Source organism: Vidua macroura, chromosome 20, assembly GCF_024509145.1.
Source record: "Vidua macroura isolate BioBank_ID:100142 chromosome 20, ASM2450914v1, whole genome shotgun sequence".
In the NCBI taxonomy this organism is placed as follows: domain Eukaryota; kingdom Metazoa; phylum Chordata; class Aves; order Passeriformes; family Viduidae; genus Vidua; species Vidua macroura.
This window is the reverse complement of record NC_071590.1, coordinates 7,689,121-7,715,864: the sequence shown is the minus strand read 5'-3', so window position 1 is coordinate 7,715,864 and position 26,744 is coordinate 7,689,121. Positions and strand designations below refer to the sequence as shown.

General features: G+C 41.2%; 1 protein-coding gene across 3 annotated transcripts; it reads right to left on the bottom strand.

Annotated features, from left to right (window-relative positions):
- Positions 1 to 26,744, bottom strand: GOSR1 (golgi SNAP receptor complex member 1). 3 transcript variants are annotated; one of them, XM_053995636.1, is made up of 9 exons: positions 26,689 to 26,744; positions 26,217 to 26,331; positions 24,880 to 24,967; positions 24,574 to 24,681; positions 23,400 to 23,491; positions 23,178 to 23,252; positions 8,908 to 8,937; positions 3,240 to 3,322; positions 1 to 2,021 (listed from the first exon to the last, which is right to left on the bottom strand). In XM_053995636.1, the coding sequence occupies exons 1-9, from the start codon at positions 26,717 to 26,719 to the stop codon at positions 1,897 to 1,899; spliced, it is 747 nt and encodes a 248-aa protein (XP_053851611.1). In that variant the 5' UTR covers positions 26,720 to 26,744; the 3' UTR covers positions 1 to 1,896. The 3 variants fall into 3 exon arrangements, with proteins under 3 accessions (XP_053851611.1, XP_053851612.1, XP_053851613.1); XM_053995637.1 differs by having other exon boundaries at positions 26,223 to 26,331; positions 26,689 to 26,737; XM_053995638.1 differs by lacking the exons at positions 1 to 2,021; positions 3,240 to 3,322; positions 8,908 to 8,937 and adding an exon at positions 11,424 to 11,640.

The following is a 26,744-nucleotide window of genomic DNA, read 5'->3' as shown; positions in this document are numbered from 1 at the left end:
TAAGATTAAATAAATGAATTTATTTATGGTACTGCAGATTTTATATTGCCAACTATAGAGCAACCAAATCCTACAAATCCTAAACAGATGCACAAATGCTGATCAGGGTCCCTTAGGGCAGAGGAGGAATCAAAGAAGGCAACAGGGAGAAGTTTGATCTCCCAACACACAGATCCATTAATAACCCTCCTTTATCCATCAAGCTTTTTCATAAACCCCCTTAATAAACACTTCATCTCCAAATGGGAACGTTCCCAAATCAACCAAATAATCACCCTTTATTTCAAATACAAGCCCCACAGTTTTACATGTCTTAATTCCAAATGCTTCCAAATCCCAATGGTAGGATGGCTGATGAGAAGCCCTTGTTGACTTTTTAGCACAGGGTTATTAAGTCTGCAAAGAAGCCTTTAAATCCAGACATTTTGGGTGTAACAGTGTGGGTTTGCACACCACACAAGTCTCTATTCCCTCCAACTCACAGGCACTATAAAATGAAGTAAAAACTTGTGTCCATCCCACTGGACTCTGTTCCAGAGGAGAACCTGGGGACTGTGTGACATTGGTGGGTGATGGAATACATGGAATCTGTTAGGAGCACTCTTAAGTGGATTGTGAAAAGAGTTAATCAAGTTCTTAGAAAGGTATTTCAGTGCCAAGGCTTGAATTTATTGGGTTATGATATGACAAGTGGAAAAGTGCTGTTGAAAGAGCAGAAAAATCTGTGATCTGGGAGGCTGCAGTATCAAAGCCACTGCAGATGTCAGCTTTGTTTACAGACAAACAACAGGGTTCTTTTTGCCTGTCCAGACCAAGAAAAAGTTCCCCCCCCCCAGATAATGGTAAATAACACTTGTTTCATTATTCATACAGTCAGCTCTTTGCTAGGAGGAGTTATGTCCAAAACCTTTGCTCACAGACACCTTTGCCTCAGCTATAACCATCATTATTTTCATTTCCAATCAACAGTTTAGATCATATCCTTCTTACCTGTACTATCAGAATAACTTCACATAAATTAGAGTATAGGCTTTGTAAACTGCTTATCATGTCTTTATAAAGATCTTTATGATGCCAGCCAAAATGAGAGTGTGTGCACCCAAAAGATTCCTTCAGGTGAACTCATGTTTGGTCACTTTTCAGATGACTGAACACTCGAGTAAACAGCTGCTGGGACACTGAGCTCCCTTTTTACACAGTGGGACTTTGTCAGTCCTTTTAAAGCCACAAGAAATCTTATGATCTCCCTCAGAGGGTACTTTCATATTCATGTTCTGTACAAAAAGTGAACAGAAACCTCCTTTTTTTTGTTAAGTTTGAGGAATTTGTGTGAAGCACAGTTTTCACAGCACGAATTATGCAGAAATAACTAGGATCTCAACCAGGAGTTAAGAAGAATTACAGAACATGTATTTAGTAGTAAAGCAACCTGAAGGCTTAAAGCTGCAATATTCATCTCTCACGGTGAAATTCAGTACTGGGCTGGGATTAGAGGGAAAGGCCTTCCTGCTGAGCTTCCATACAAGGCAAACTTAATCCTCTCCCTCTCCCCAGCCAGCACCAAACCTCCCCAGCACTGCTGAGCACTGGAACTGTTCCCCCAGTTCTGGTTAAGCATCCCACGGGCACTTACCTTGCAGTGAGAAAGGGAATGAAAGACAAACAAATCCCACCAATTTTAACCCAAAGGAAGGTGAACAGCAGGGGAGAAGAAACGCTGCAGCTTCAGCCCAAGCCCAGTGTCAGTGTCTACCATCAGAAGCTGCAGACATCATGCTGACAGCCCCAGCCACGAGCAGGCTGTGGAAGTCTGATGCTTCCCCCAGTCACTTTTCCTTGGCTGGGAGGAGGGAAGGTGGTGATGAGGTTTAGCAGAGTCCAGGGGGGAAGCATCCATCAATGGAAAGCGTACAGGAGCAGCAGGATGGTGCAGACGCCGATGACGCCGCCCAAAATGAAGGAATCCCGTCGCTTCCGGAGGTTGATCCTTTGGATCAGGCTGTTCACTGCTGGAAAACGGTCTTGGAGGGCTCTGAGTCAAGGTCACAGCACAAACAAGGATTCACCAACAAGCCCCAAAGCCTGGATGGGGAAATGCCAACACTGGAACTACTCCCAAGCTGGAGGAAGCAGGAGCAGTAAACCCTGATGGACAGGGAGCAGGATTACAACTGCACTTCACTGATTGCAGACCAGCAGAGAAAAGGGAACACTGAGCTCACATTTACACAGAACTCACCACCTGATCACCTTAATTACCAGCATTTTAATCTCCAGTATGTGAGGCTTAGTTACTTTTACTAATTGTGTTTAAATGAGAATGAAAAAAAAATAAATGGGGTGGTTATATAAAACATCTGTGGACTTTCTTCAATGGGATTCTGTTACTGGTGAAGAGAACAACCAAAGGCATTTGACTGAGAAAATCCTGCACATTGCATGACCCACACACTGTGCAAGCTCTGTAAAACCACGAGGGTGTAAATCTATCTCTTAATGTACAAAATACAACTGCCAATAAGACAATCAGCTTCAGAGCTTCATGTCTTTGAATCAAATCTTTTTCAGGCCTGACTTATTGAAACGTTATTGGAATGTGTCTTGCCAAATGCTAAGAACTGTAATGAAGTTTCTGGGTTACCAAGTGGATCTTTCCAGGCTGTCATGTATCTGGTCAAACAGTGCTGATGTTGTCCATTGACAGAAGGGAAAGAATAAGTGGGAAAACCACAAACGTGCCTGACTTGACAACGTGGCACAATCTTTAACCCTGAGACAGAATATGCACAGAAACCAACAAGCCAAAATCTTACAGGAGTGTGACAGACAAGAGGATACTCAGACCCTGACTACTCTTAGCTGTAAACCACAGCAAGCAGTGATGAACACCAAGCTTCAGCTTTTTTTGAAAGCAAAAAGCAGGACCTGAAATGAAACTGTACTTCTACCAAAACATACAGCAGGGAAGGGCATGAAATACTTTGCAGACATCTACCTGACAATTAAATTCTGTTAATTTATATGCAGTGCCCAAATTTGACCAAAACCAACTTCTTCACCACATTTACCATTAAGATGCTTCAGTCAGGTTATCAGGTGAACCTGATAAAAACCTGGCCTGTTTGTCACTGCTGACAGTACAGGTCACAGAGCCACTGACACTGCTGATGACAGAGTGAAAAATTGTACCATAACTCTTCTTAGGCACAGGCAGCACCAATTTTTAGGAAAAAGGATACTTGCCAAGGTATTCATCTTGCTTTGTATTGACTTCAACATCCCTCTCTGTGAAGTCATATTTTCTTTTGTTGCCATGGCAATGCTGGGGAAAGAAAGAAGATCAAGTTGTTGGTGCTAAGAATAATCCACAGCTCACACAAGAGGAGAACAAGCAGGCAACGCTTCTTCAGAGGACAATGAATGGGGTGAAGCAACATGAATGAAACCACAATTTTTCCATTAATCTCTCTCTTTTACAGTTAAGCTATTTCAGTTTTACATAAACTGTTAACAGAGTGAAACACTGAGAGTTCTTGAAACAGGCAGAGCTTGACTCTTCTCCTCCAGCCCCAGTGAAAACTGGTATTACTGGTATTATAAGCAACATAAGAATTTTGCTCTCGTGACTTAAGCTTTAAATTTAGAAGTTTGTATCATCCCAAATGATGCTTCCATCACAGCACAGAAAAAATCAGTTTCTGAGATCTGGTCCTAATTAAGAAAATCCCCCATGGTATGTAAGTTTTCATTTTCTTTGTTTCTTTACCAATACCAAACTGAATTTCCCATTTCAAATTTAATACGTTTTGGAGGTCAGAAAAAAAGCAACCCTGATCTTAAAAACAAGATATTAAATGAAGATGATAAAGAATTTCTCAGTTGACAAAGCTTGAAGACACAGTGCCTGAGAAAGAAAAATATGGCAAATACTGCTCTCCTTGCTGGCATGTGTTTCAAAAACACATAAAGCAGGACAGAAATACAATAAGGCTGCATAATAACTCAGAAAAGTCACCTCTACTGCTGTTGACTTCATCTACAGGAATAACAATGATTAAAATAAATTCTTGGATGAGTTTATGAGCCTTAAATATGGAGGGGAAATGTTCTGGAGGAGTAAAAGTTAAGTGGAAAAACACAACAGAAAAATATAAAAGGAAACTAAAGCTGTCATTTCAGAGGTAGGGAAATGTGAAATGCTGCTTTTACCTGATACAAACATACAATTTTTCAATGCAGGTATTTTAGTCCTCTAAAGTAAAAAACAACAAACTCACAAAACCACAAAAAAATCGCTGTTAAGAGGAGCACTCAGGGAATTTTGAATTACTAAGAATCAAGTTAGAAAAGAAAAAATTCCTATCTGCACAGAGGAAAGTTTGTTCAGTAACCTACAGATTCCTATCTCCCACCCCCACACTGACTTGATATTTGTCCAGATGAGTTTTTAATACAGTGTCTCTCAAAGTACTTCTGAATTAAGTCCCATATTTTTGTAAGATGCATCCAATGACTCATTAAAACATCCATTCATTTACAGAAGTGAAAACACAAGATGATTGCCAGTATATAAAGTGTACCTGAGCCACCTCCAAAATGCCTTTAGAAATAATTATTCACAGAACACAAGGTTCCTGCTTTAACATCTGGGGAGTGAAACTGTCCATTTCATACAAAAAGGCAGGATGTAAAGGGTCAAGAGATTGAAACCAATTTAATTTTTTTTTTAATCCAGTATTTTCAAGAATTTAGCTCAAAGGGCTGGGTTTTACTGGAGAGCTTTGAAGGAAAAAAAACTGGGGTAATTACCATTTTTAATATGATACAGTCTAGTAATGAAATGTAATTGTGATATTCATGAACAAGAGTTTAACTGGATTCCAGCTACTATTAACAAATCAAAATTCAAGCAAAAAGCAATGCTGTTCACGTATAATTTGATTATTCAACCCTTGAGCTGGTTTATCTAAGCCTTCAGATGTGTAAAGGAGATTATTAAATTTAAGAAGCAGCAGAAAGCAGAGTTCCTGGGGACCAGTCCAGAGACTGGTCTTGTATCTTGAGCACTGCAGCTTCCTCATATCCTTCATGAGACGATTTTGGTTTCATTCCCATCCCTGACATATGTTCATTGACTTGCTGCTGCCATTGCCTCACTGACAAATGCATATTTTAAAAAATTAATCACATTCTTCCCATTCACAATACTGGCCCCATTTAGTCACTCCCCACCACAGCCTCCCCAGACCAGCGGGACCTGGTTCCGACGTTCCGGAACTCGCGCGCGACCTTTACGATAAAAAGATGAAACATTTCTTACTGGAATGGAGATGACCCCGATTCCACATTTCACTTGGAAACCAGCAGGAACTATTCTCAGTGCTGCACTGGCTGGAACTACCAGAGCTGGGTGTAAACCAAGTTTCTAAAACCAGATGGTATCTGGCCTGCTCTCTATATTTAATATTAAAGCCCTGCTCAAGCACAATGCTCAGCATTGCTGCACTACTGGAGAAATCTCTCCCAGCTAAGCCCGAGGTCACAGCCATAAAACACCCACCTACCTCTTCCCCAGAGCAGCAGGAGAATCTCAAATTCCTGTGCTTGCAGCCATATTTCCCTCAAAAGTTCTGCCACATTCCAAGTTTGCCCTTGATTGTTCAGCAGTGTGCGAGCGGCCAAATTTCCCTCCAAAGCAAACCCAACTGATATTTGTACTTAGTTTGCTCTTTTCACTGGCATAAAAGCCTCAGGGTAATGGACACTTCCAGGCATTATCCCAGATGGACAAGTCTGACATGCAGAGATACACTTTAAATGCTGCCTGACTTGGAAGCAAAGAGTTTTTTTTGACTTAAATAAATGTTTCAGCTGTTATTTCACCCCATACTGCAGCCACATCCATCCAGCGTCACTGAGGGAAATGCACCAAAAAATCAACTCCTGGCTTCACCCATTGAGACACATCAGTCAAATCTACACTGCTGGAGAACTGAAACAAAACTCTAAAGAAAGAAGTTGTGTTATTAAAAATCAAATAATTCACATATTACTGGAACTTCTGCTTCATTTTGCATGCCATGAATCATACCTGCTCATTGAAATTCATGACAAGGTCTATGATTAGGGAATGGACCCTGTGACTGTGCATAGAAATGAAAGCTCTAGGTTTAAATTGGTAAAAATTCTGATTGCATCACTTACTCTTTGTCTGGAGATACATTTCTATATTTGTATCTCTAAATACACACATATATGCATGTATCAATGCATACCTACATGCACAGCCTGGCAAATTCCTTTATATATTCCTTTATTCCTTTATTTATTCCACTGTTTCCTTTGATGAAGTCTAAGATGAAAACATAAGAAACATCTCCCCAGGAATGCAAGTGATTTTGCCTGGACACTGGCAAGGTAGTTGTGAAATGAGAGAATTCTCAAAACGTGGCTCATGCCTTTAAAAAGTCAACACTCAATGCAAAAGAGTTTTTCCCTTTTATTAAATCCTATTTATTACCTAAGAGATAGCCCAAATACATAAGGAGACAATTAAAAAAAACCCCAAAACTATGGCTTTGGTCTGGCTTCAGTCCAATCTGCTAATATACAAACACTCATGGATCAGGCCTCAGAAAGAGAATTACAATAAAATCCTAAAAACTTGTCACACTCTACAGGCAAAACTATAACAAATATTCCAACAGAGCCAACGTAAAAACACAAGTTGTTAGAAAACAAGAAATAAATGGTCTGCTATTTTGGAGAAGTGATAATGTTTGAAAATGAAAACCTGAGAACTCCAAACATATTAAGCAAAATCTCTGCTTATATTTAAATCTGGCCAAGAGAAGCGAACGCTGTTCCAAAAGAACTGCAGTACAAAGTATCACATCCCACTCGCTTCTGGAGAGAAATATGCTGCAGTAAGAACCCATGGCACGTAATTCATTTAAAAATTGATTAAAAGTTTAGTAATAACGACACATGTGGAGTGACAGCCCTGCTCTCTGCTGTGGTTACTGAATCATTTCAGCTCAGGTGCCCAAGAATTCCCTGGCACGGATGTTTGATCCGTGGAGGACACGCAGAGGGAGAGTCAGACTCCTCACTTCTCTTCCCGACAGAAAATCAGAGCAAGGGCTCACAATTAGTGGCTGTAGCTCGTCAACAAAAGCCTCTGCAGACACAAAAATGTGCTTTCCACTGTTTGGAATCAGTGCTTAGTAACAAACCCTTAGGAAATAGAAGTGTGAAGAAAATAAAACGTGATTTCCTGACTTGCTTAATTAAAAAATGAGTAATGAACTGCAGCAGATGTAAACCTTGAAGACAGAGCAGTAGCCAGAATAAGCTAATTACATCTCAAGGAATCTGTCCTCAAACAGCTTCTTCTGCACAATTCCCTCTTTTATTTGTATTACAATAGATAAAACAATTGGTGAGTTGGGCAAACTCCCATCTGGTAAATTCACTTAGAAGGCAGCAGGATTTACCATCAATTAATGTCACACCCAAACACTACTGGGGACCACAAGGAAAAAAGAGTTCAATAGAAAATTCACCCTGGTTTTAACAGAGGCAGAATTCAACTCAGATATAAGTGGAATTACATTTCCTACTCCATGTCATTACTAAACCAGCTCTTTTTGTGCCAAAAAAAAAAATGTAGAACATTTTTGGCAACAACTCAAGCAAGAATTTACTACAGATAACAAATTGTGCAAGGTTGAGAGCTCTGAGCTCCTCTGTTGACACGGAATCGAGAAGCCAGGTCAATGATATAATTAAAAATAATTACATGTAATTTTGCAGGATATTAAGAGTAATAAATCACCATGTGCTGCTTAATGTTTTGCTTACTTGGAGTGGCAACAAAGAAGAAATTCACCAAACACTGAGCATTTTTGAGATGGAAAAAGCAGGGTTACAAGCATGGCAATAAAGGAGAGGTTTTTAGTGAGGAAAGGACTAGAACCCGAAACAAATACAGCTGGACAAATATTTCTGTGAGGCTGTGGTGAAATTGCACATTTGCAGGTATTATTGCACTGATCTCTTCTGGTTCATCACTGCACACTGATGTGGTTTAACACATTCTTCCTCCACGTTAATTACCCTGAGCCCACTTAAGCCAGCCACCCTTAATGGACACAGCCTTGCTGCACCTCTAATTGTTCTTCTTGGGCATTTATGTCAGCACATGTATTGTCTGAAAGCATATCTTACTTGCTTTCCTACCTTTTTTTTTTTTCCCTTTTGTTTTAAAGCAAAAATCTAAAATTTAAAACCATTAAATTGGGCATTATTACAGTATTGGTCTGCAAAAGGTTGGCTTGGGAAGGGCACAGATAATAAAATTTGTGTTGTTACAGTTCTAAAATGTCTAGATCAGTTAGAGAAGGTATCATTTAAGTATCCAAACAATGTAAGAACCCCAAAAGATAAATAAATGTACAACAGCAATAACCTTTCAAGCAGCTGTGGTGAAAGCCCTTACCTATATCAGCTGCACACTGGGTGCTGAACATTCTGAATACATTGAAAGGTTACAGAAATCAGGTTTTGGAGGAGTGTCACTGTGAGAAGAAACATCTTGACTACTGGAATAGCCCTCAACAGCTCAGCCTGAGATTCACTCTGCTCCAAAGCTGATTCACCTTTGAGCAGAACCCCAGATTTTCTAAGCTAGGGTGAATAAAATATTTAAGCAACATTCTTATGTCAATATTGAATAGAAAAAACCCAAACCAAACCCCACCAAACCCAGCAATTCATTGTAATACTGCCAAGGAGCTGGAAACAACAGAGTTACTGTATAAATATAGTGACTGATATATTTAGAAACAATTTAATGGAAATGCTGATTGTATGGAAAATAATGAAAATTTTTACATTCATTCCTACCTTATTGTTTCTTCTATCAGTCGATCTGAGCTGAAAGCCAAAAGAAAAAAAAACAAGTTAAAGAAAGTAACAAGCACTAAGTACTACTTTAGATCACTAATCAATGATCCCCATCATCATCCTAATAAATTTGCTCTTAGAATGTTTTATTTCTGGATGTTGTCATATTTTGCTACTACACAGGTTTGGTTTATATAGAATGTGGAGAAGAAGCACTGGAATATCCTCTGGAGCAGCATTTCCTAAGTGTAGCAAGAGCAGCTGCTCAGGAGAAGACATAAAACACTGAGAAGACAAGGAAAGGAGAATTGGCACTGTGATTTATGGAGGACTGTTTGGAAAGGAGTGTTAGAGAAAGGAGTAGCTAATTTTATTGCTTTTTAATCCTGCCCACCCATTCAAAAAATGTCATTAATGACTAAGAAGCTGAGACTTGGGTCCATCTCAGAGCCCTGCTCAGGATTAGCTCCCCAAGCACTGGTTTATGCTGGCAGATCTATCTTTCCATCCTTCTGTGGCAGCAGCAGCTGGGTGAGAGCTGAGCTGGTGGAACACAAACCACAACACACACGGTGTGGCACAGGAAGGCCTGGCTGACACGTGGCACTGCCCTGCCCTGCCTGCACACATTGATCCAGCTCTGTGCAGCATCCCTGGGAAAAGGGCAGCCCCCAGCACAGCCCACAGAGGATGCTGCATTCAAAAACCCAACACACACCATTAAAGGGAGTAACAAGATCCTTGGAAGAGTGCAGCTGTTTCTCCTTTTCTGTACTCAAACTTTCACACAGGGTTTTCATCACTGCTTTGCAGGCAGTTGTGAAATGCCAGAAAAACACCTCTTGTTACAGCAATCAGTATTTCCAATGTAACCCTGACATGGAACAGGTGCCTGCACCATCCCCACAGTGCAGGAACAGCAATGCACCCCAACAACTGCTCTGTTTATCCCACAGATCCACACAAATTCACAAAAAGCATTGAGTTTGCAGTTTGAGGAAGAAATCAGCCTGATAGAAAAGTAGTTTTATGTTGTACTGGCTACTGCCTTCAGTATTAAATCAGAATTTATTGCTTCCAAACTCAAAGATGCCAACAGGGCACGGCCACCTCCATCCTCCACCCTCCTCATTCCAAGTGTTTTGCCAGCCCCCAGAGCAGCACAGCTCTGCCTCTGACTCAGCCAGAGCTGCCTGATTTGGAACTTTTCTCCTTCCCACAGGAATTCTGGAGATCCCCCCACAGCTCCAGCTGGAGGAGCGTGCTGGGCCACGTGTGTGACCTGCTGGGGAGGGGGAGAGGCAAACACAATGACTTTATTTCTCTGTGAAGAGAAGTGAAAACACCAAGGTTGCTATTTCAGGCTGTCCACGGCTTGAAATATAGACACAGAACAGAAGACTAAAAATATTTTGCTCAATTTTAAGCTGCCAGGGACTTGGACTGGGGCAGCAAACAGAGCTACACTCTCTAAGATTCACATCAGCTGTGAGCACGTCAGTTTAAGTAAATAAAACCAGTTTTATTCACTGTGTGGTGTTTATCACACAGGCACAGAGAAGGGAAACACCCTAGCTGTGTACACAGAGCAGTCTCACAGCATCTCCTGTGTCCCCAAGGCAGGCAGAACAGGAAAGCAATGCATTAAAGATTTCTGGAATCGCTGAGTCTCCAAGAGACACAATCCAGCTGAGAATGTGCCTTTCATAGATAGTCTCTAACAGACAAGTGTGTTATGTGGGCAGGGCATAATCAGAATAAACTGCAAAACCATTCGAAAACAGCCTCAAAAGCAAGAGCAGTGCACAAGAATGAATCATTTTAGAAAAGGTTCAATTATTAAAAAAAAAAATTATCAATGAAAAGGTATTAAAAACCTTGCTGGTAGCAGGTTACACTTAAAAAAATTCTGTGGAAGAAAATGTTAGAACAGCCCTATTAAAAACCTACCTTAGAAAAATCATTACCAGCTCTTTGTCCATTTAACTGATGAAATTACAGAATTTTTATGCTGATGAACTGAAGATGACAGAGAAGCTGAACACTTTTACAGACCTCAAGTGAACTAGGATGTCCTCCAAGGCTTTTAGAGCACCAAAATTAGGCTTGCCAGTTTGCAGCAGGGACACTCACTGCTTTTTATGTCAGAGAAAGCTGTAGACAGGCAGTTTTATTACTTAGTCAGACACATAAACACAAGAAGTGACTTAAAAGCTTCAGATTACATTACTCTGCTTTATTTTTCTATGTGTATGTATGTTTATACACACATGAAAATAAACTCTGGGAATGTGGCTACCTGTAAAATGATGACAGAAGGTCATAAAAATGTATAAACCAGTAAAAACCAGTTCTGAACACCACACACAGGCCTGAGCTGCAAATGCCAACACAGGGCATTCAGCAGTCATCTGAAGCCTCAAGTTCAAATGTTTCTTAACTTATGTGGAGTCACTCCAAATATTTAAAAGGATGAGATACACAGGAATTTTCTTCAGAGTGAAGACATGTAGGTAAGGGCAGACTAAAGGAAGCACAGATTTATCAGCACAGCTTCCAGTGTGTTCTTCCCAGCCCAAGAAGAATCAGGTCTTGAGAGGATTTCCAAACTCATCTCTCCTTGCAAGGTGAGCAAACTCCACAGGAATGGCCATGACATTCCCTGAGATTCTGGTACAGGCAGGCAGTATGAGCAGGAACATTTCAGGGATTCTGATGTGCAGCTTTGGATTCCTTGGCAAATACAGATTGTAAAGTTCACTCACAGTGACACCCAAACAGAAGCATCTGTTTCATTCATTTTACAGCTCATAACCATAAAAATAAGTCAGATTTAAGGAAGATCAAGAACACAGAGTACAACAGGGCCCAGAGACACAAGGGAAGTTTGCAGATCTCTGACTATTAATAACCTGTTCTCCACAAATAGAAGCTGTTCTCACAATTAAAAATAATGTTCATTCCAACCGTTTCCCAGAATAAAAAATTAACATTGAACGAGGCAATTGTGCTTAACTCACATATTCAAAACACTACAAAAAGAAGCTCTTAAATTAAAATCTATCGACTTTGTTCTTCTGCTGTCCAAGCAAAGACAACAAATCCAGTGGACATTTCCTTATGAACATCCAAGCAAAAGATGGTTCTGGGCATTATTAATCTGACTTGCCATCTGTTTCAATAAACTCTGCATTTTCACCTGTCCAGACAGACAAAGCTTTTTAAAAATACTACAGGAAAGAAAGGCTGGAAGCTGCTGAGGCAATCACCTCCTGTAAAGAATGGCCCAAGCCCAGCAGCAGCAGCCATGCATATGAAATACCCAGGCCTCTGTGCAACTGCTGTCTGCAGAAGATGGCACAGCTTGTGCTTTAAATATGCAGATAGGTAAATTATTCTGAAGGAGAAATTAAGTGAAATATTGCCTCTGTGATAGAAAAGAATCCTGCTCGCCACATCAGGCTTTTAGAATAAAAGAAAGCATTTTATGTTGTTTGTAAGGCAAATCTCTGTGTTTGTACTGAAATAAAATTCATTAATATAGATGAATACTTAGCTGAGGACTGGGCTTCTCCCATATCCATAGATTTTGCTGCTGATATCCAAACCAAGTAGGGTAGAGCAGTAAAACTCATCTGCACACAACTCATCTCACAATATGCTTTAAACCCTTCAGATGAAATTAAGGGCAATATTATCACATAGAATAATTTAAAAGGAACAGGGAAACCCCTGTAGAATAAACTAATATAGCACTTGATAACTATTTTCTTCCTTTCAGAAAGAATAACTAAAGAAATAATCATTTTACTTTGTTCTTTCTCTAACTGCAAGATAAATCACTAAGTCTCTGCTCTCTCAAACTGCCTCCAATAAATCTTTTGTATTTTCACAGTCCTGGATCACCAGGCAGTGTGGAGCATCCAGGAATGCAAATCCTGCAAAACACACTCTAATACAGCTATGAGGCCAATCTGATTTATACACTCAGTTATCTCCATCTTCATAATAACAGAATAACAATGAAAAAAACACTGTGCACACACACACAAAAAAACCTCCATCTCCAACTCATTTTTTTCTGCTTGCCATCAACATTTCTTATCATATTAAAAATTCATAAGATCATTAAGCTCTTTAAAAACTTAAGTAGAAGAATGTAAAACAGAACACTTCCCCCCCTTCTTGTGATAACAAGATATTCCAGATTTTATAAGACTTGTCCCTAGTTTGATTCAATTTCGTTTCAAAGTTGCTAAAGAAGACAAGAATTGGTGTAGAAATGTATTTATTGACTAAGACCAATATATTTGACCATGAAGCACACATCTTCCACTTCCAGCATGAGAAAATGTGGCTGGCCAAAAACAAAGGCAGGAGGCATTTTCAGGGATGAACAGTTTCCCCACAGAAACCACTCTAAAAGCAAAGAAAGGTTCAAATACTGATCCAAACTGCTCTCTTTTGTTGGTTTTCTTTGAGTGTTAATTCAAGCACAAATCAGGATGCTAAGGAAATGCAATTTTGTCACATTGTCTGTTGCAGAAGGCAACAATCAAACAAAAAACCCAGCACAAATGTGAGCATTAATCAATGTATAAATTTGCTCAACATCATCACACCTACAATCTCTGAACACCTCAGAAAGCTTATTTCTGCACATCTCAGAAATCACTTTCAGTAAGAATGAGGAATAGTTGCAAAACTGGAAAAGAAAAAAGCACAATATCACGTTGCTTTTCATCAGTGCAAACAATTTGTTAAATCTAGAATGAAAGGCACTGGAACAGAATCCATTGCTCTAGGCAAGAGTAAACCAACATTGTCTGGTGCTGAATTTCTTTCCAGATGGGAAGAAATTGTACATGAGGGCAAAAAATACACAGAAGGCATCTCTTTTCACTGTAGGGAAAAATCTGCCAAAGGATTTCCAGGAAAAGAATCTGGTGAAACCTCCTCCCTCCAACTGCAATCCTGTAACACAAATTCAGCTAAAAATCCAACTTCTAGCTACAGCACTAAGTAAATACCTCAGCAGCTCATCAATTCCAGCCATTTGGACTTTAGATACACTAAGAAAAACACTTTGCAGCTAACACCTATAAACACATCTACTTGTGCAACATAACCAATAAAAAGATTAGCTGTTCTAACTCAGTTTAAAGGAGGTAAACAAGTACAAAGGGATTTTCTCCCTTAAAACAGGGATCCACCTTCACAGGTCTGAACACCAGCAGCTGTTTCTCCTGGATTTCCAAAGGGTATAGCCTGCACCTCCACTGAACTCCATGGAGCTGTCTGGGAATTACCAGAGTGGAAGAATTGTTTCTCTAAAAGAGGAGGTAGCCAAGAAAGCTCTTTGGCATGCAGACGACTGGGAAAGTGCCTGAGAGCCCCAAGAGGGTGAGCAGCAGCAATACTTCTTACCTAAGAGCAAATCTATAAGGGAATAAGAGCTTCTCAATAACCTGCAGTGTTCAGTTTACCCAAAGAACTCAGGTACAAACTTTAAAAATGAGAACAGCTCCTGCTGTCCACGTGAAGTGCAGCAGCTTGTTGAGCACAAACCAGGGCCAGGATGGCACCACCAGGCCTCAAGTCATGCTTGGGAGAAGTTCCTGGAGAGACTGAGCCCCCCATATAATTGCTCCCTATTACCCATAGGAACAAAGTGAAATGGACTGAGGAGGGCAGGCCTTACTGTAAGTCATTATCAGCAACCACAAGTGTCAGAACAATTCCAGTAACTTCCTAATGGACTCTATAGGCATTTCCTCAAATTCTGCATCTGCACACTCTGCCAGCAGCCAGGGGCAGGGATGTCTGCATTATTTCCCCTGGTTTAAACCATGGAATTTGGATGGGACCTTTAACTAAAGGGAAAACCCCTCAAAACCAAGCAGCACAGGCTCTGCTATCTGACACTGACCTGACTGCAATGGAGCTCTCCAGGATAACCTGTCACGGCTGATTTGTTGGGCACACACAGACAGGAGATGCTCAGCTTACAACAAACACAAGCTGTTTGTAATCTGTGCTGTAACAAAATAGATTGTATCACTTTTCTAGCTCAGTGTTTTTTGACTAAAGCTTGGCAAAGCTAAAGAGCCATTCTACTAATCACAGCCTCCTAAGTAACCAGGAGAACACAAGGGGGAATGCCTTCTGCAAGAGCCCCATCACATAAACAACTTCATAATTAATATCTTTTTAATTTCCAGTCCAGCTAATACAGAAATCATGTGAGAATTATCCTTAGGATGACAACCCCACTTTTTAATGTAGTATGAAACCCTAAAATCCACACTGGCAGACACGTGTTCTGGTCCCTAACTGCATTTTCACCTGCTGTGGTTTTGAGGGTTTTTTTTAGGAGAAGCTCTGTGGCTTTCATGCAGGACTTGGCTGAGGTACCTGATTTACAACTCGCTACCTTCCTGTTAATTAAGTTGCAGAAAATGATTCTTGAAGCTGCACAGTTAACTATGCAACATAACAAACACTTGTGGTTCAAAATGTAAAGTGCACACTACATTTCAACCACCCACAAGCCAAAGCCAGGATGCAATTCATTAATGGGTAAAGATCTCAGCATTTTTCTCCTGACCCAATTTCCCAGTGTTCTTAGGGCTTTTTATCTGAGACTGAACAAGATGCATTCTTCCAGAAGTGCAACTATACTTGATATAAACAAGTCTCTCAAGTGAGAGGAAAACACTCTGCATCTTTCAAATCAAAACAGAACTAAGGTCCTTGAAAAGATCTAAACAAAACTCTATTATTAGGATAAAATAGGGATGCTTTAAGGGTAATTTGGATCTAGTTCTGCTTAGAATCATGGATTTGATAGAACACAAAGGAATCTGCACAGCAATCATTCAGCAGCCAAGAATGAGAACCTAATTCTGATGCATTAAGAGAGGCTGAAATTAAATAAAAACTCAAGAATGACATTTATGCAGTAGTGTGGTAACTTTCCAGAGATATACTCTGTATATGAGAAAATGGAAATAATCACTATTTAACATATCCATACACATTAAATTGAGTTCAACAGCTTGTTTTTACTGGAGGATCCAATAGCAAATAATGAGCAAGCACTTCTGGCCCTAAAGAATAATGAAGTGCACAGCCACACTGACAAAAAAATGACATGCTGCATTAGAATATAAAAGTGATTCTCAGATTGCACAAAAGGAATTCTAAAAAACTCCACAATTGTTGATTCTCTTGAAAAGCTGCACCTGCTTTTCAGAACCAACCCATGCAGGAAGGATTTCAGCACTCCTGAAATCTCTCATTTCAATACAGACCTAGGTGGGGGGAAGCTGTCCTAGTTAAGAAACAATGTTGAAAGGAAAGCTAAAAACAAATAAAACGTGCATCAGCGACTTGTTTATTTCTGAAAGGAGCAAAAAAACTTCAGAAGAAACCTCAGAGCCCTGAAGTTTGAAGTGTGGTTTTATATCCTTCCCTTTCCCCAGATTAAGAGCAAAGTGCTGTTTCTAAGGGGGAGCCCAGAATCAAGAAGCAAAGCAGAGTTTTTGTCCCAGCCACTTTTTTTTCCATTATATATAAAGGTAATCTTTCAGTCTCTGAGGATTTGCTCTTTAGCTTTTGGAGACATTCATAAAGATCTACAAGAGTTTCCACAGCCACTTTCCCAGGGGTACATAGAATTTCATCCATAAACCTTCATTTTTATACAGATGAAAAGCAAACAATGAGCTTAAAGTTCTTAATGTCAATGTGGCTACATCCTTTGTCACCTGGATAATTCAGTTTTGTACTGGGAGTTACACAGGAAATTTCCAAACTAAGTTTCGTGCTGTGGCTGATGGATTTGATGTTTTTGGCTTTTTTTCATTTGGTTTCCCCATCACTTTAGACATATTGAGGTATAAAAATGTCACAACAGTCATCAGCGTCAGGGAAATTACTGATTACAGTATTGTTAAAGCAATCCAACTATCAGGAAAGCATGCAAATAAACATTGAGACATAGAAGCTTTAGTTTAGTGGTTTGGGTAGAGGTTTTTTTTAAGTCCTAAATACAGCACAGGAAGATTAAAAGAAATAGTTGATTTTACCCTAATGAAGCTCAAACTATTTTGAGAGGAAAAAAACCCTCTTAAATCCTGAATTGCTTGGCTTATTTTCATGACCTTTTATTAAGTTATTTATAAATAATAATAATACCCAAGAGAGTATCTTCCTTCATTGCCTGGAAGCTTTGAACCTCCCAAATTCTCATTGAACTACTTCAATAACTTCCTCACACTGTCATATAATTATATATAGTGAAGTTTCTCCTTTCCCAGAAGACATGAATTGTCTCCCTCTCCAAACATTATTTACTATTAAATAAGAAAACAGCAAATTATTCTCAGTCTGATGCTGCAGCTGAGTAGATGATGTGCCCAAGTGTCATATTCAGTCTGGGACTGTGACAGGGGAAGCTGATCCAGCCACTTCCAGAGTGGCCCCTGTGTCCCTCTGCCAGGAGTCTTCAGGAGACAGAGGTTCTGCCAGCAGCCTTGGAGATAAAACCCATTCAAGCCCAGACAGAGATAAGGCTAAAGGAAAGAATCACTGATGCAATCAAGAAAACTTTGCAGCAATAGAATAGGAGACAGCAGAAAGACAGACTAGAATTGTATTTTGAAACAGGATTACAGCACAAGCTGTTGTGCATCCTTAAATAAGCCTTTGCAACACCAAAAATCCTCCTTTGCTCAAATCCTTTCTTTGAAAAGCATTTTCTTTGTGCTGCTGCTCAGACAGAGCACAGAGCCCTGCCCCAAAAGTCTGAGTTACTCACTGGTAAGGCAGTGAGGTGATCACCACAGCCATCCAGCACTGACACACACTTCTAATGCAGCAATTTCTCAAACTTCCTTATTCCAGAAACAAAGAAAACAAGCCAACAGTGTTTGGGAAAACAGCAGCACACCATTGCCAGAGCTCTTGCAATTAATGGCCAGCAGAGAGATGTTTTAACCTAGATTCCCCAATCCCTCCTTGCACTGTAACTTCCAGTTCAATGGGCAAAGTGCTGCAGCCCTTCTCCAGCTCTGCCCAGCAGGGCTGCACCAAACAGCACCAGATCCAAACCCTCCACAGCAGGGCCATGCAGAGCTCCTCTGTCCTCCCAGGCCACAGCTGCTTGGGTTTTTCTCATAATTGCTACAGAACAAAGATTATTCATTCCCAAGTGCTGGTTAGGTTAAAATCTGCATTCAAATTAAGAGAATGGAACCACAAGAACACTGCATTCTGCTCTGACATGAACAAAAAAAAAGTTTAATTAAGAGGCAAGTTTGGTAATTAAAAAAAAAAAAAAAAAGAAAGCCCTTACTGGGCCTGACTAAAGTGGAGCTCAGCAGTTCTGAGGCTGTAGAGCAGGCAGGCAGCAGGCACCCAGGGAAGAGCTCATCACATTCCTCCCCCCCTGCTGCTTCCCCAGCCACCTTGGGATGGAAAAAGGACTTGGTGAATTAGCTGGTTTTCCTGCATTCTCTGATTCCAAGAGAAGATGAAGGAGATGCAGTGCTGAATTGTGTGTCAGCTGGAGCAGTCGCTGCCCAGGCATCTGTGAGTCCTCTGCAACTGGAAATTAGGGAGGGGATGGGAAGGGAGGCAACCACAGTTCTCTGGTCTTAATCCAACCCTGAAGTTCCACTGAAATCCACAGGAACACGAGCAGCAACTGCACAGTGAATGGAAACCAGGGCATGCAGAACAGAGAACAGGGACAATAAAAGAAATTCTATTCGGGTAGAAAACTGGCAGCTTTCTCCCAAAAGATCACATCACCTGTAAGCAAAAACCCTGCAAGGTGTCTCTGCATTTTGTTGAGCTGATTTCTCTCTGCAGATCAGTGCTGAAGTGAAAATTTGTCAGGAAAGAAAATATTTAGAGGAAAAACAGTCAGTAAGTCACTCCCTCCATTAAGATCTTGCCTGTACCACCAACAAAGTTTGGAAGGAGTTTTCCTGGTGAGTGTTCTCTACTCTATGTGCCCTTTTCTGCCCAAACAACAGCAGGAAATCTGAAATAGTTCTGCTGATAACAAAATGCCATAATGAAAGCAATAAAAGTGTTTACTACTCCAGAGTACTCCACATACATGAAGCACTGCACAAACATTAATTTCTCCTCATCATCTCAGGTATGTATTATTACTTAGCACCATTACACAACTGCTGCAGGTTCCTGTTATTTCTTTTGCTCACTTCTTTTATTCCTCTTTTCTCTTCCCCATGCAGGACACAGTCCCTCTGATTTGTCTGCTCTCTTCTTTTTCCTCCTTCAGAAAAAGTTCCTTACCCACCTACTCTGGCCCTCTCTGTGCCAGTTTTGAACACTTTAAGACACACAGGGGTGTCTGAACACTTGCAGCAGGTTCATCTCATCTACCTGCACCACTCACACACGAGACTCCAACTAAGAGGATTTATAAAAAAAAATTTACTGGATAAATTCACAGGCTGCATAGCAACACTCAGCAGAAACATGCAGTCACCTGACAACAATTCAAAACACAGCTAATAGATATCTGCACCACACAGGCACCTGCTTCACCACCAGCCACTTCTTTTACAAAAGGGATAAATGACTAATTTTGGAGTGCTGGAGCTGAGTAATGAAGTAATAATCACACAGTTGCCCCACAATGACAGAATTGGTGTGTTTTCACCTCCTTTTACAAGGAATTCATCATAGGTAATAACATCCATAATTTCAATCTAAACTTCTGAAGATTTAATCAATTTTTACACAAACTCATCAGTACCCCCTGGTATCACTCACCTACAACACAAGGGAGATTTTCTCTTACACACACACACACAAAATTGCAGATTTAATCAAGGACATTAGTTCCTTCTTTGCTGACTTAGACTATAACTCATCAATAACTGCAGAATTTCTCAGGGCAGACTCTAAGTTAACAGAATTGTTTCCCCTGAGGCAGCACTTTTCAGAGCAGTTTTTAAAATGCTAAGCTAGATCTATTCATCAAAATTGTTTTCTTTAGATGGAAAACAGCATTAGAAGAAAAATGATGACTTGTTTGTACCCCTGGCCAAAAGCACACAAACAGAGAAAATGAAATGCCTTTAGGGAATGGCAGAGACACAAGAAATCAAGATTTCAAAAATGGACAGCAAACATGACCACGCTATATTGGGTATTTCTTTAAGCATGTGACATGCCAAGAAATCTGAGCTATCAGGTAAAAATATTAACAGGCCATCAATACTCAACAACATCTGCCAACCTTATTTTAATTAACAGAGGTTAATTTTTTATTAAAAAAAATGAGGTGTTACTGTTCATCTCTCCAGTGGTTGTTAAAGCTATTCTTGAATTACCTGTCTAGAACTTAGACAGGAAACTGAGTGGCTTGGAAACTTCATGCCTCCTATCCACAGGCAGCAGAACTTCTAGACAAATCTCCTTTCCCAACAAAGAGCTGATTTATAAAATGGACTGAGCAGCAGTGAAGCTTTTGAGGGGAAAAGAACATCATGTGTTTTGTCTCACCCTCCCTGGTGGGGTGCAGCAGCACAGGGCTCCCTGCCCGAGGGCTGCCCCAGCTCCACTGGGATTCCAGTGGAAATCCCCACTGCTGCCAGCAGCACTGACACAGCAGCCAGCCCCACCCTGGGCAAGGGAGGCCAAATGGATCCAGGATCCTCATGGCTTAATGGAGAGCCAGGCACAGGCAGGGTTTGCACAGTGCTTTTTGTCATTCCTTTCTGCCTAATGTGTGTTGGAACCTTTTCTTCATCAGCATCTGCTACTCACAGATTTTTCATTTCCTCTCCTTTTTTTAGGATTATCTACATGTGTAGCATTCAGAGGATCTTCCTCGTGGTGTTCACAATGTGACACAAAAAGGAGAGAGGCAGATTTAGGCAAAAAGCAGAGGAGTTTCTTGTCTCTCTTGTTGCTCCCCAGTGAGATACCCCACAAACAATCCCAGCCTGCTGCTTTTTGAAGAGCATTCATGGGAAACCCAGCCCAGAGCAAACCCCAGTTTGGGTTAACATCCACTTCAGATTCATGCTGCTGCCTCAGGTCCAGCCTAAGATGTCTGGAGATGTTTTAATTGTTGCAGGTATTTTTTGAAAAGAAATCTGACAAGTTTTTTGTCATCTTGAGATATTTAAAAACGTTTTGAGAACGAGATGACAGTGTCACTAAAAGATCTTTATAACCATGTTATTACCTGCTAATAAATGTTTAGAATTTATCCTGTCTCACATGGTTGTGCATGAAGGAAAAGGCTGACAGAAGAGTCTGGCACTCAGCAGTGGGGCAGCAGTTCACACATTCTGTTATCAGATCATACCATAAATATGTAATAGGTTGAAGTACTTAATATAATAAATTAAGCAGAGTCAAGACCAAGTGAATGTTCCAATATCTGACATGAATATGTAATTCCTGTGGCATTATTACACTGCTTTGGAGAATATAATAATACATTGTGAAGTTTATATTCCTGTTTTTTAAGCTCTTTTCATAGATTTCACTCCACTGAAAACATTTGGATTTTTACTCCTGTGTCTTCATGTAAATATATTCATCATCTGCTTCTGTCAATTAGTCTGGCACCAGGATTTACTGCACTACAAATATTCAGCATCATGACTCACACAAAGCTTGTCAATTTATCCTAGGAACACGTTTGGTGTAATTTGCCAGCTCCTGGTGATTTCTTGGGACCTTTTCTTAGGTTTTGCAGCTTTTTGGCATGAATAGCTCATTAACTGCTTTCTCTGAAGACAAATATGTTGAAACTCTCTAGTCATTTCCTCTGCCAGTATCTTTTTCTGAGCTTACTGATTCTCCATTCAAAAGTTTTGCAAGCTTTGATTTCTTGCCAATGTTGTCTTCTTCTTTTACACTGGATTTCTTCACAGTCCTTACAGTTATCTCCACCTTGCAGAGTATCTCCATGATTAGTTTTGGCCCTGTTTACTAAAGATGCACAACTCACACTTATTTCTGGTTTTCTTTTTCCTCAGTGTTGTGGTGGGTATTTTTCAAGTCTTAACATTTTCAAATAATCACCCAGATGACTTTAAACTATTTCTAAAACTGCCTTAACTTTATTTTTCATGCATTTTAATCCTGTAAACATACTGCAGTGTTTAGCATATTTAAAAAACCAAATAATCAATGCTTCAATAAATGTTAGGCTCAAATTCTGAAGACATCAGCCAGAAAATGTTTACAAAATGCTGTAAGTTTTCTGCTCTTAAATTTGCAAAATTTTTTAAGTAATGGACTCAGGGCAATATCAGTTTCTTAGAAAGGTATTTTACAACTCCAGAAATATTTAACCATTCTATTTCAAGATCATGCTTCATAGAAGTCCTAATTCAAGCTTTCAATCAAGTTTTAAGTTTTAAATATATTACACAAAACTGAGGATGAAGTGGTGATAAGCCACAACTGAAAAAAAAATTGATTTAATTTCCCGTAGAAGTTTTTTGTGCTGTTTTGGCTATAAGTTTCATCATAAGAAAGCCACATGTAATTATTTATTTATTTGGTTGGTTTTTTTTTTTAAGCAAGCCTGCCCTCTCGTGTGAGCCTGAGATTTAGCACAACTACAGGCAAGGAGAGAGGAAGGAAGACCAGAGTTATTTCCTGACTCTCTAAAAACCACAAACCCTCCAGTTCTTTGCTCTCACCTGTGCTGTTTTTGCTGAACAAGGACACACAAAGCAGCTACTCAGAACTTAATGCCCTCTCTGCAACAGGAATAACAACAAAGTGCTTTCTATTTGACTTGTTATCTGCTAACCTAGAATCAGTTTGCAAATATCAAGTGCATAGGTAATTTAGGAATTAATCTCTTCCATCACCTTTTGTCCACATTCAGTAGAGACAAAATGAGAAAAGGTTTTTCTCTGTCTGACTGATGAAAGAAAAGGAGATGGAAACCCAGCCAAATCATGGGAGTTTCTTAGTTTAGTTTCTTGAGCTTTACCCCAGTCAGAGTGAAAGGCATCCACTCCCTTGGGAGGAGGAGGTCTGAGTCACAAGTGATTTGCAAAAGCCCCTGAAGACAACACAAAACTGTCAGTGGCGAGATCCTAAATCTCCAATCACTGACACTACCATGACTACTACCTACCCCACACAGCTCACACTCAGGACAAGCCATTTAATCAGCTGCATGAAATTCAGATGTTTCACCCCCCAGAAAAGTCAGGCAGCTCCAACACAAGTGAAGAGGAAACAACACCTACTTCCGAAGGTGCTCGTGCTCCTTCAGGAACAGCTCTGTTCTTCTGTTGTTCACGCCAGACCCGCTTTTGTACGACCTAAAATCCAACAGAACAGAACCCCAGTGAGAACTGTGCATTCAAGGAACTTCTTTTGCTTTATTCAGAGCACAGACATCAAGCATTCTCTGCACCTTCTCCCTCTGAGGACAGTCCCACACCTTTGCTGCAGCAAACACAACTTACTCGATGTCTTTCCGTACCGATCCCAGCAGATTCTCCCTTTCTCGTATCGCCAAGAAGTTTGCTTTGGTTTTGTGGAATTCGTGTGTGTAATCCTGTAATAATAAACAGTCATCCCAAAATTAGGGTCCTGAGGTCAGCTGAGCAACACAACACACCCACAGGAGATCCAGCCACCTTTAAAACTGTCAACTGTTCTCTAATACAAAGTACAAGACCAACTCAGGAATTTAACAGCAAAAATGCCGGAAGTTAATCCAAAGTATTCCTGAAACTCACTGCTCTTAGAGTAGTTGCTAAATTTGATGGCTGCAGCTACAGTTGTGGAGGGAAATCCACTGCAATTCCTTGTCCCAGTTTCAGATATCCTCACCTTTCTGATGAATTGGTTTGTGTTGAAATTTCCCATCAGAAGCCCTAATAAAACCTACTTCTTTGGTGTGGTGAAGATGTTCTTGAGTTTATTCTGTTGTTACACCAGATTAATAAAAGAAGTCTTTTCTGAACAATAAAGATGACTGCTATTTTTAAGATGCAATTTTTCATTTTAAACCATTTCAGGCAGGTGGTACTTCTCAAAACCCAATTTAACTGGCAGCTGGTGTGCACCAAGACCATTGTAACCCTTCATACAAATGCTATTGCTTTTCACACTGAGTATGGATGGCACAGATACCAAACAGAAATCAAGCTGCACACAACCAGCCAAATAAAATATGCATTTTAATGGGACTATACCATGAAAACATGGTTAATTTATAGCACTGACTGGTAGCTTTAACCATCACATTTCCTTCATCTCCCTTGAGAAGCTTAGGAGCTTTTACAATCATGTTTTCTGAAATGTGATGTTCCCTTGCATATTGTTACATGACAAACCACACAGACAAGGTAATTCATTACATTTCCCCTTTTGCTATATAAAACCCACCCACATAAGGCAGCGCCCTTTATTGTTCTTTCTCAGCTAAGTTCTAGTCAGCAATGACATAAAAAGCACAATTTTCCTCAACTCAAGAGTTCAGCGGGTGCCTGGAGAGAAGGAAAGCGAGATGGAATCAGTGGCATTCACACCTCCTGGTGAGACACTCCAGCATGCTGTGATACCAGCACAGATAATAATAATTATTTTAGCCAAAGAAAGAACTCAAAGGCAGGGAGGAGGCCCCTTTGTTACCTGCAGGATGTCCCTGTGGCGCTGCAGCGTGTGCATCAGCGCCGCGTTCAGCGACGGCACGCCCGCACTGTTGGTGTACTCTGCCATCTTGTCATTTATCCCAGTCAGCTGCAGGAGGGAAAAAACACCCCAGAAAACGTGAAATGGCTTATTCTTGCAAGAAAACTACAATGCACAAGCTGAAGGAGGCAGTAGACATGCACACCTTGTCTAACAGCCACACTGGGATGTCCTAATATCCGTCACAGAAATCCGGATTGGGATGCTGCCTAAATGCTGACATAAACCCAGAGTAACTCGAGTTACCTTTCCCAGAAGTTGCTCAATCTCCACAGCCATGGTCTCAAACATTCTGTCCTGGCTTGATCCATTTAATAGAGGAGTTGTGTCAGAGCTAAGGAGAAGAGGAGGAGCAGTTACTGAAAAGTTGCATCATTTCATGAATGCCAGAAATAACACCAGTGACAGGGGTTGGAAAGCTCCACTACACCCAGCTTTGCTAGAGATTAAATAAACTCTGAAAGATTACATTTTCTTATTCTGCATGCCTTTAACTCTTATCTGAAAAAATGCCACAGGAAATACCACATCTCCTGGGAAGAAATGCCTGACACCACCCACCTGTGTGGTACCAGAGTCCTCCTCCCCCCAACTTTTAAGCTTGATTTATTTACTTACTGGCAGGAGAGAGCACTGCACTCTTAGCATGTTACTCCAGCAACATAATCACAGCTTAGTAACAGTGTCAGGACAACCCTGTGCCCTCTTAAGCAATCACTGTCCTGCAGAGCAACACAGACCACACCACTTATCACAATTAGCTTCACACACCTTCCCTATTTGCTTCTAAACTGAAACCACAAGGAAAAGTCACATCTCAGACCAGCCTGCACAACTGTGGCAACTAACACCCTTCAGAGACAACTCATGGCCCTGGTAATCTGCCTGGAGTAAGACAAGTAAGTTTGGCACAGGACAGCAAAAATAATAAAAACAATTAGATTACAGGGCAAGTAACAGCACAGAGGCAGAAACAAAAGTGAAACTAGGGGTGTTCAAGAGCAACATGATCATTGCTGAGGTGCTCTCAGGCTTCCAGAACTGTGAATTGAGGGAGAGGTACAAAATGGATTCAGTTATTAAATAAAATAGAAAAATATCAACACACATACCTAAAGCAGCAACATGCACAACTGATACATTTAATAAGCAAAAAAAAGGCTGTAAATACACAGAGAGGTTGATAATTCCTGCTGTGGAACTGCAGGGAAGAGCTCACAAATAGCACACCAGCCCACCTGGGAGGTGTAAAGCTCAATTCCCCTAATACCGAAGTCCCAGAAAACCTCCTGTTAGTTTAATACAAGAAAAACTCGGAACGAAGCCAGCAAAACAAGCATTAAGAAGCTCACTGATCCCACACAGAACGAAGTTTAAATCCAGCTTTCCCCAGTGACCTGTCACCCACAGCCTGACTCACACACCAACATCACATCAGGAGTAACACGAGCAGCAAGAAGCGCTCAAAGCTTCCCGAGGAGCCAAGCCTTAAAGAGCCACAGGTGGGACCAGCACTCAGCAAACGATAAAACCGCACCAAGCACCACAGGCAGCGTTTAAAACATAAAAAAACGGGCTAGTACCTATACCTGTCGCGTCTTCCGTCTCGGCTGCTGCTGTAGCTGGTGCAGAGCTTGCTGAAGGAGACCAGCTTCAGGTCGAGCTCGTTCTCCAGCTGCCTCGCCTGCTTCCTGAGATCTGCACGGGGCGGGGGACAGTCACGGACCCGCGCGGGGACCCCGCGCCTCCGGGGCTCCGCTTCCCACAGGAACAGAGAGCCACAGCGGAGAGGGGGAACCCCCGTGGCTGGGGAAGCCCTCACGCCGATGGGAGGGCGCGGCTGGGCACCCGCAGCCCCTCACCCGCGGCACCGGGAGGGTCCGGCGGGGTTCATTCAGCAGGCACCGGCGCCTCATGGCTGACAGGCCGGCACCGCCCGCGCCCGCCCGGGAGAGAGCAGAGGGGCCCCGGCGGCGGTGCCGCCCTGCCGTGCCCCGGCCGTGCCCCGGAGGGCCCCGCAGCCGCCCCGTGCCCGCCGCCCCCCGCCCCACTCGCCTTCCCAGTAGTTGCTGCTCCCCGCCGCCATCTTTGTTGTCCAACGTCAGCGCGGG

Bases quoted from the DNA above. Each gene is read 5' to 3' on its own strand.
- GOSR1 (XM_053995636.1), bottom strand. From the start codon at position 26,719: ATGGCGGCGGGGAGCAGCAACTACTGGGAAG. The intron at 23,253-23,399 runs GTAAGTTGTGTT...GTTGGATTTTAG, and splicing joins TCGGTACGGAAAGACATCGA to GTCGTACAAAAGCGGGTCTG. The intron at 2,022-3,239 runs GTATCCTTTTTC...GAGCCCTCCAAG, and splicing joins CAAGATGAATACCTTGGCAA to ACCGTTTTCCAGCAGTGAAC.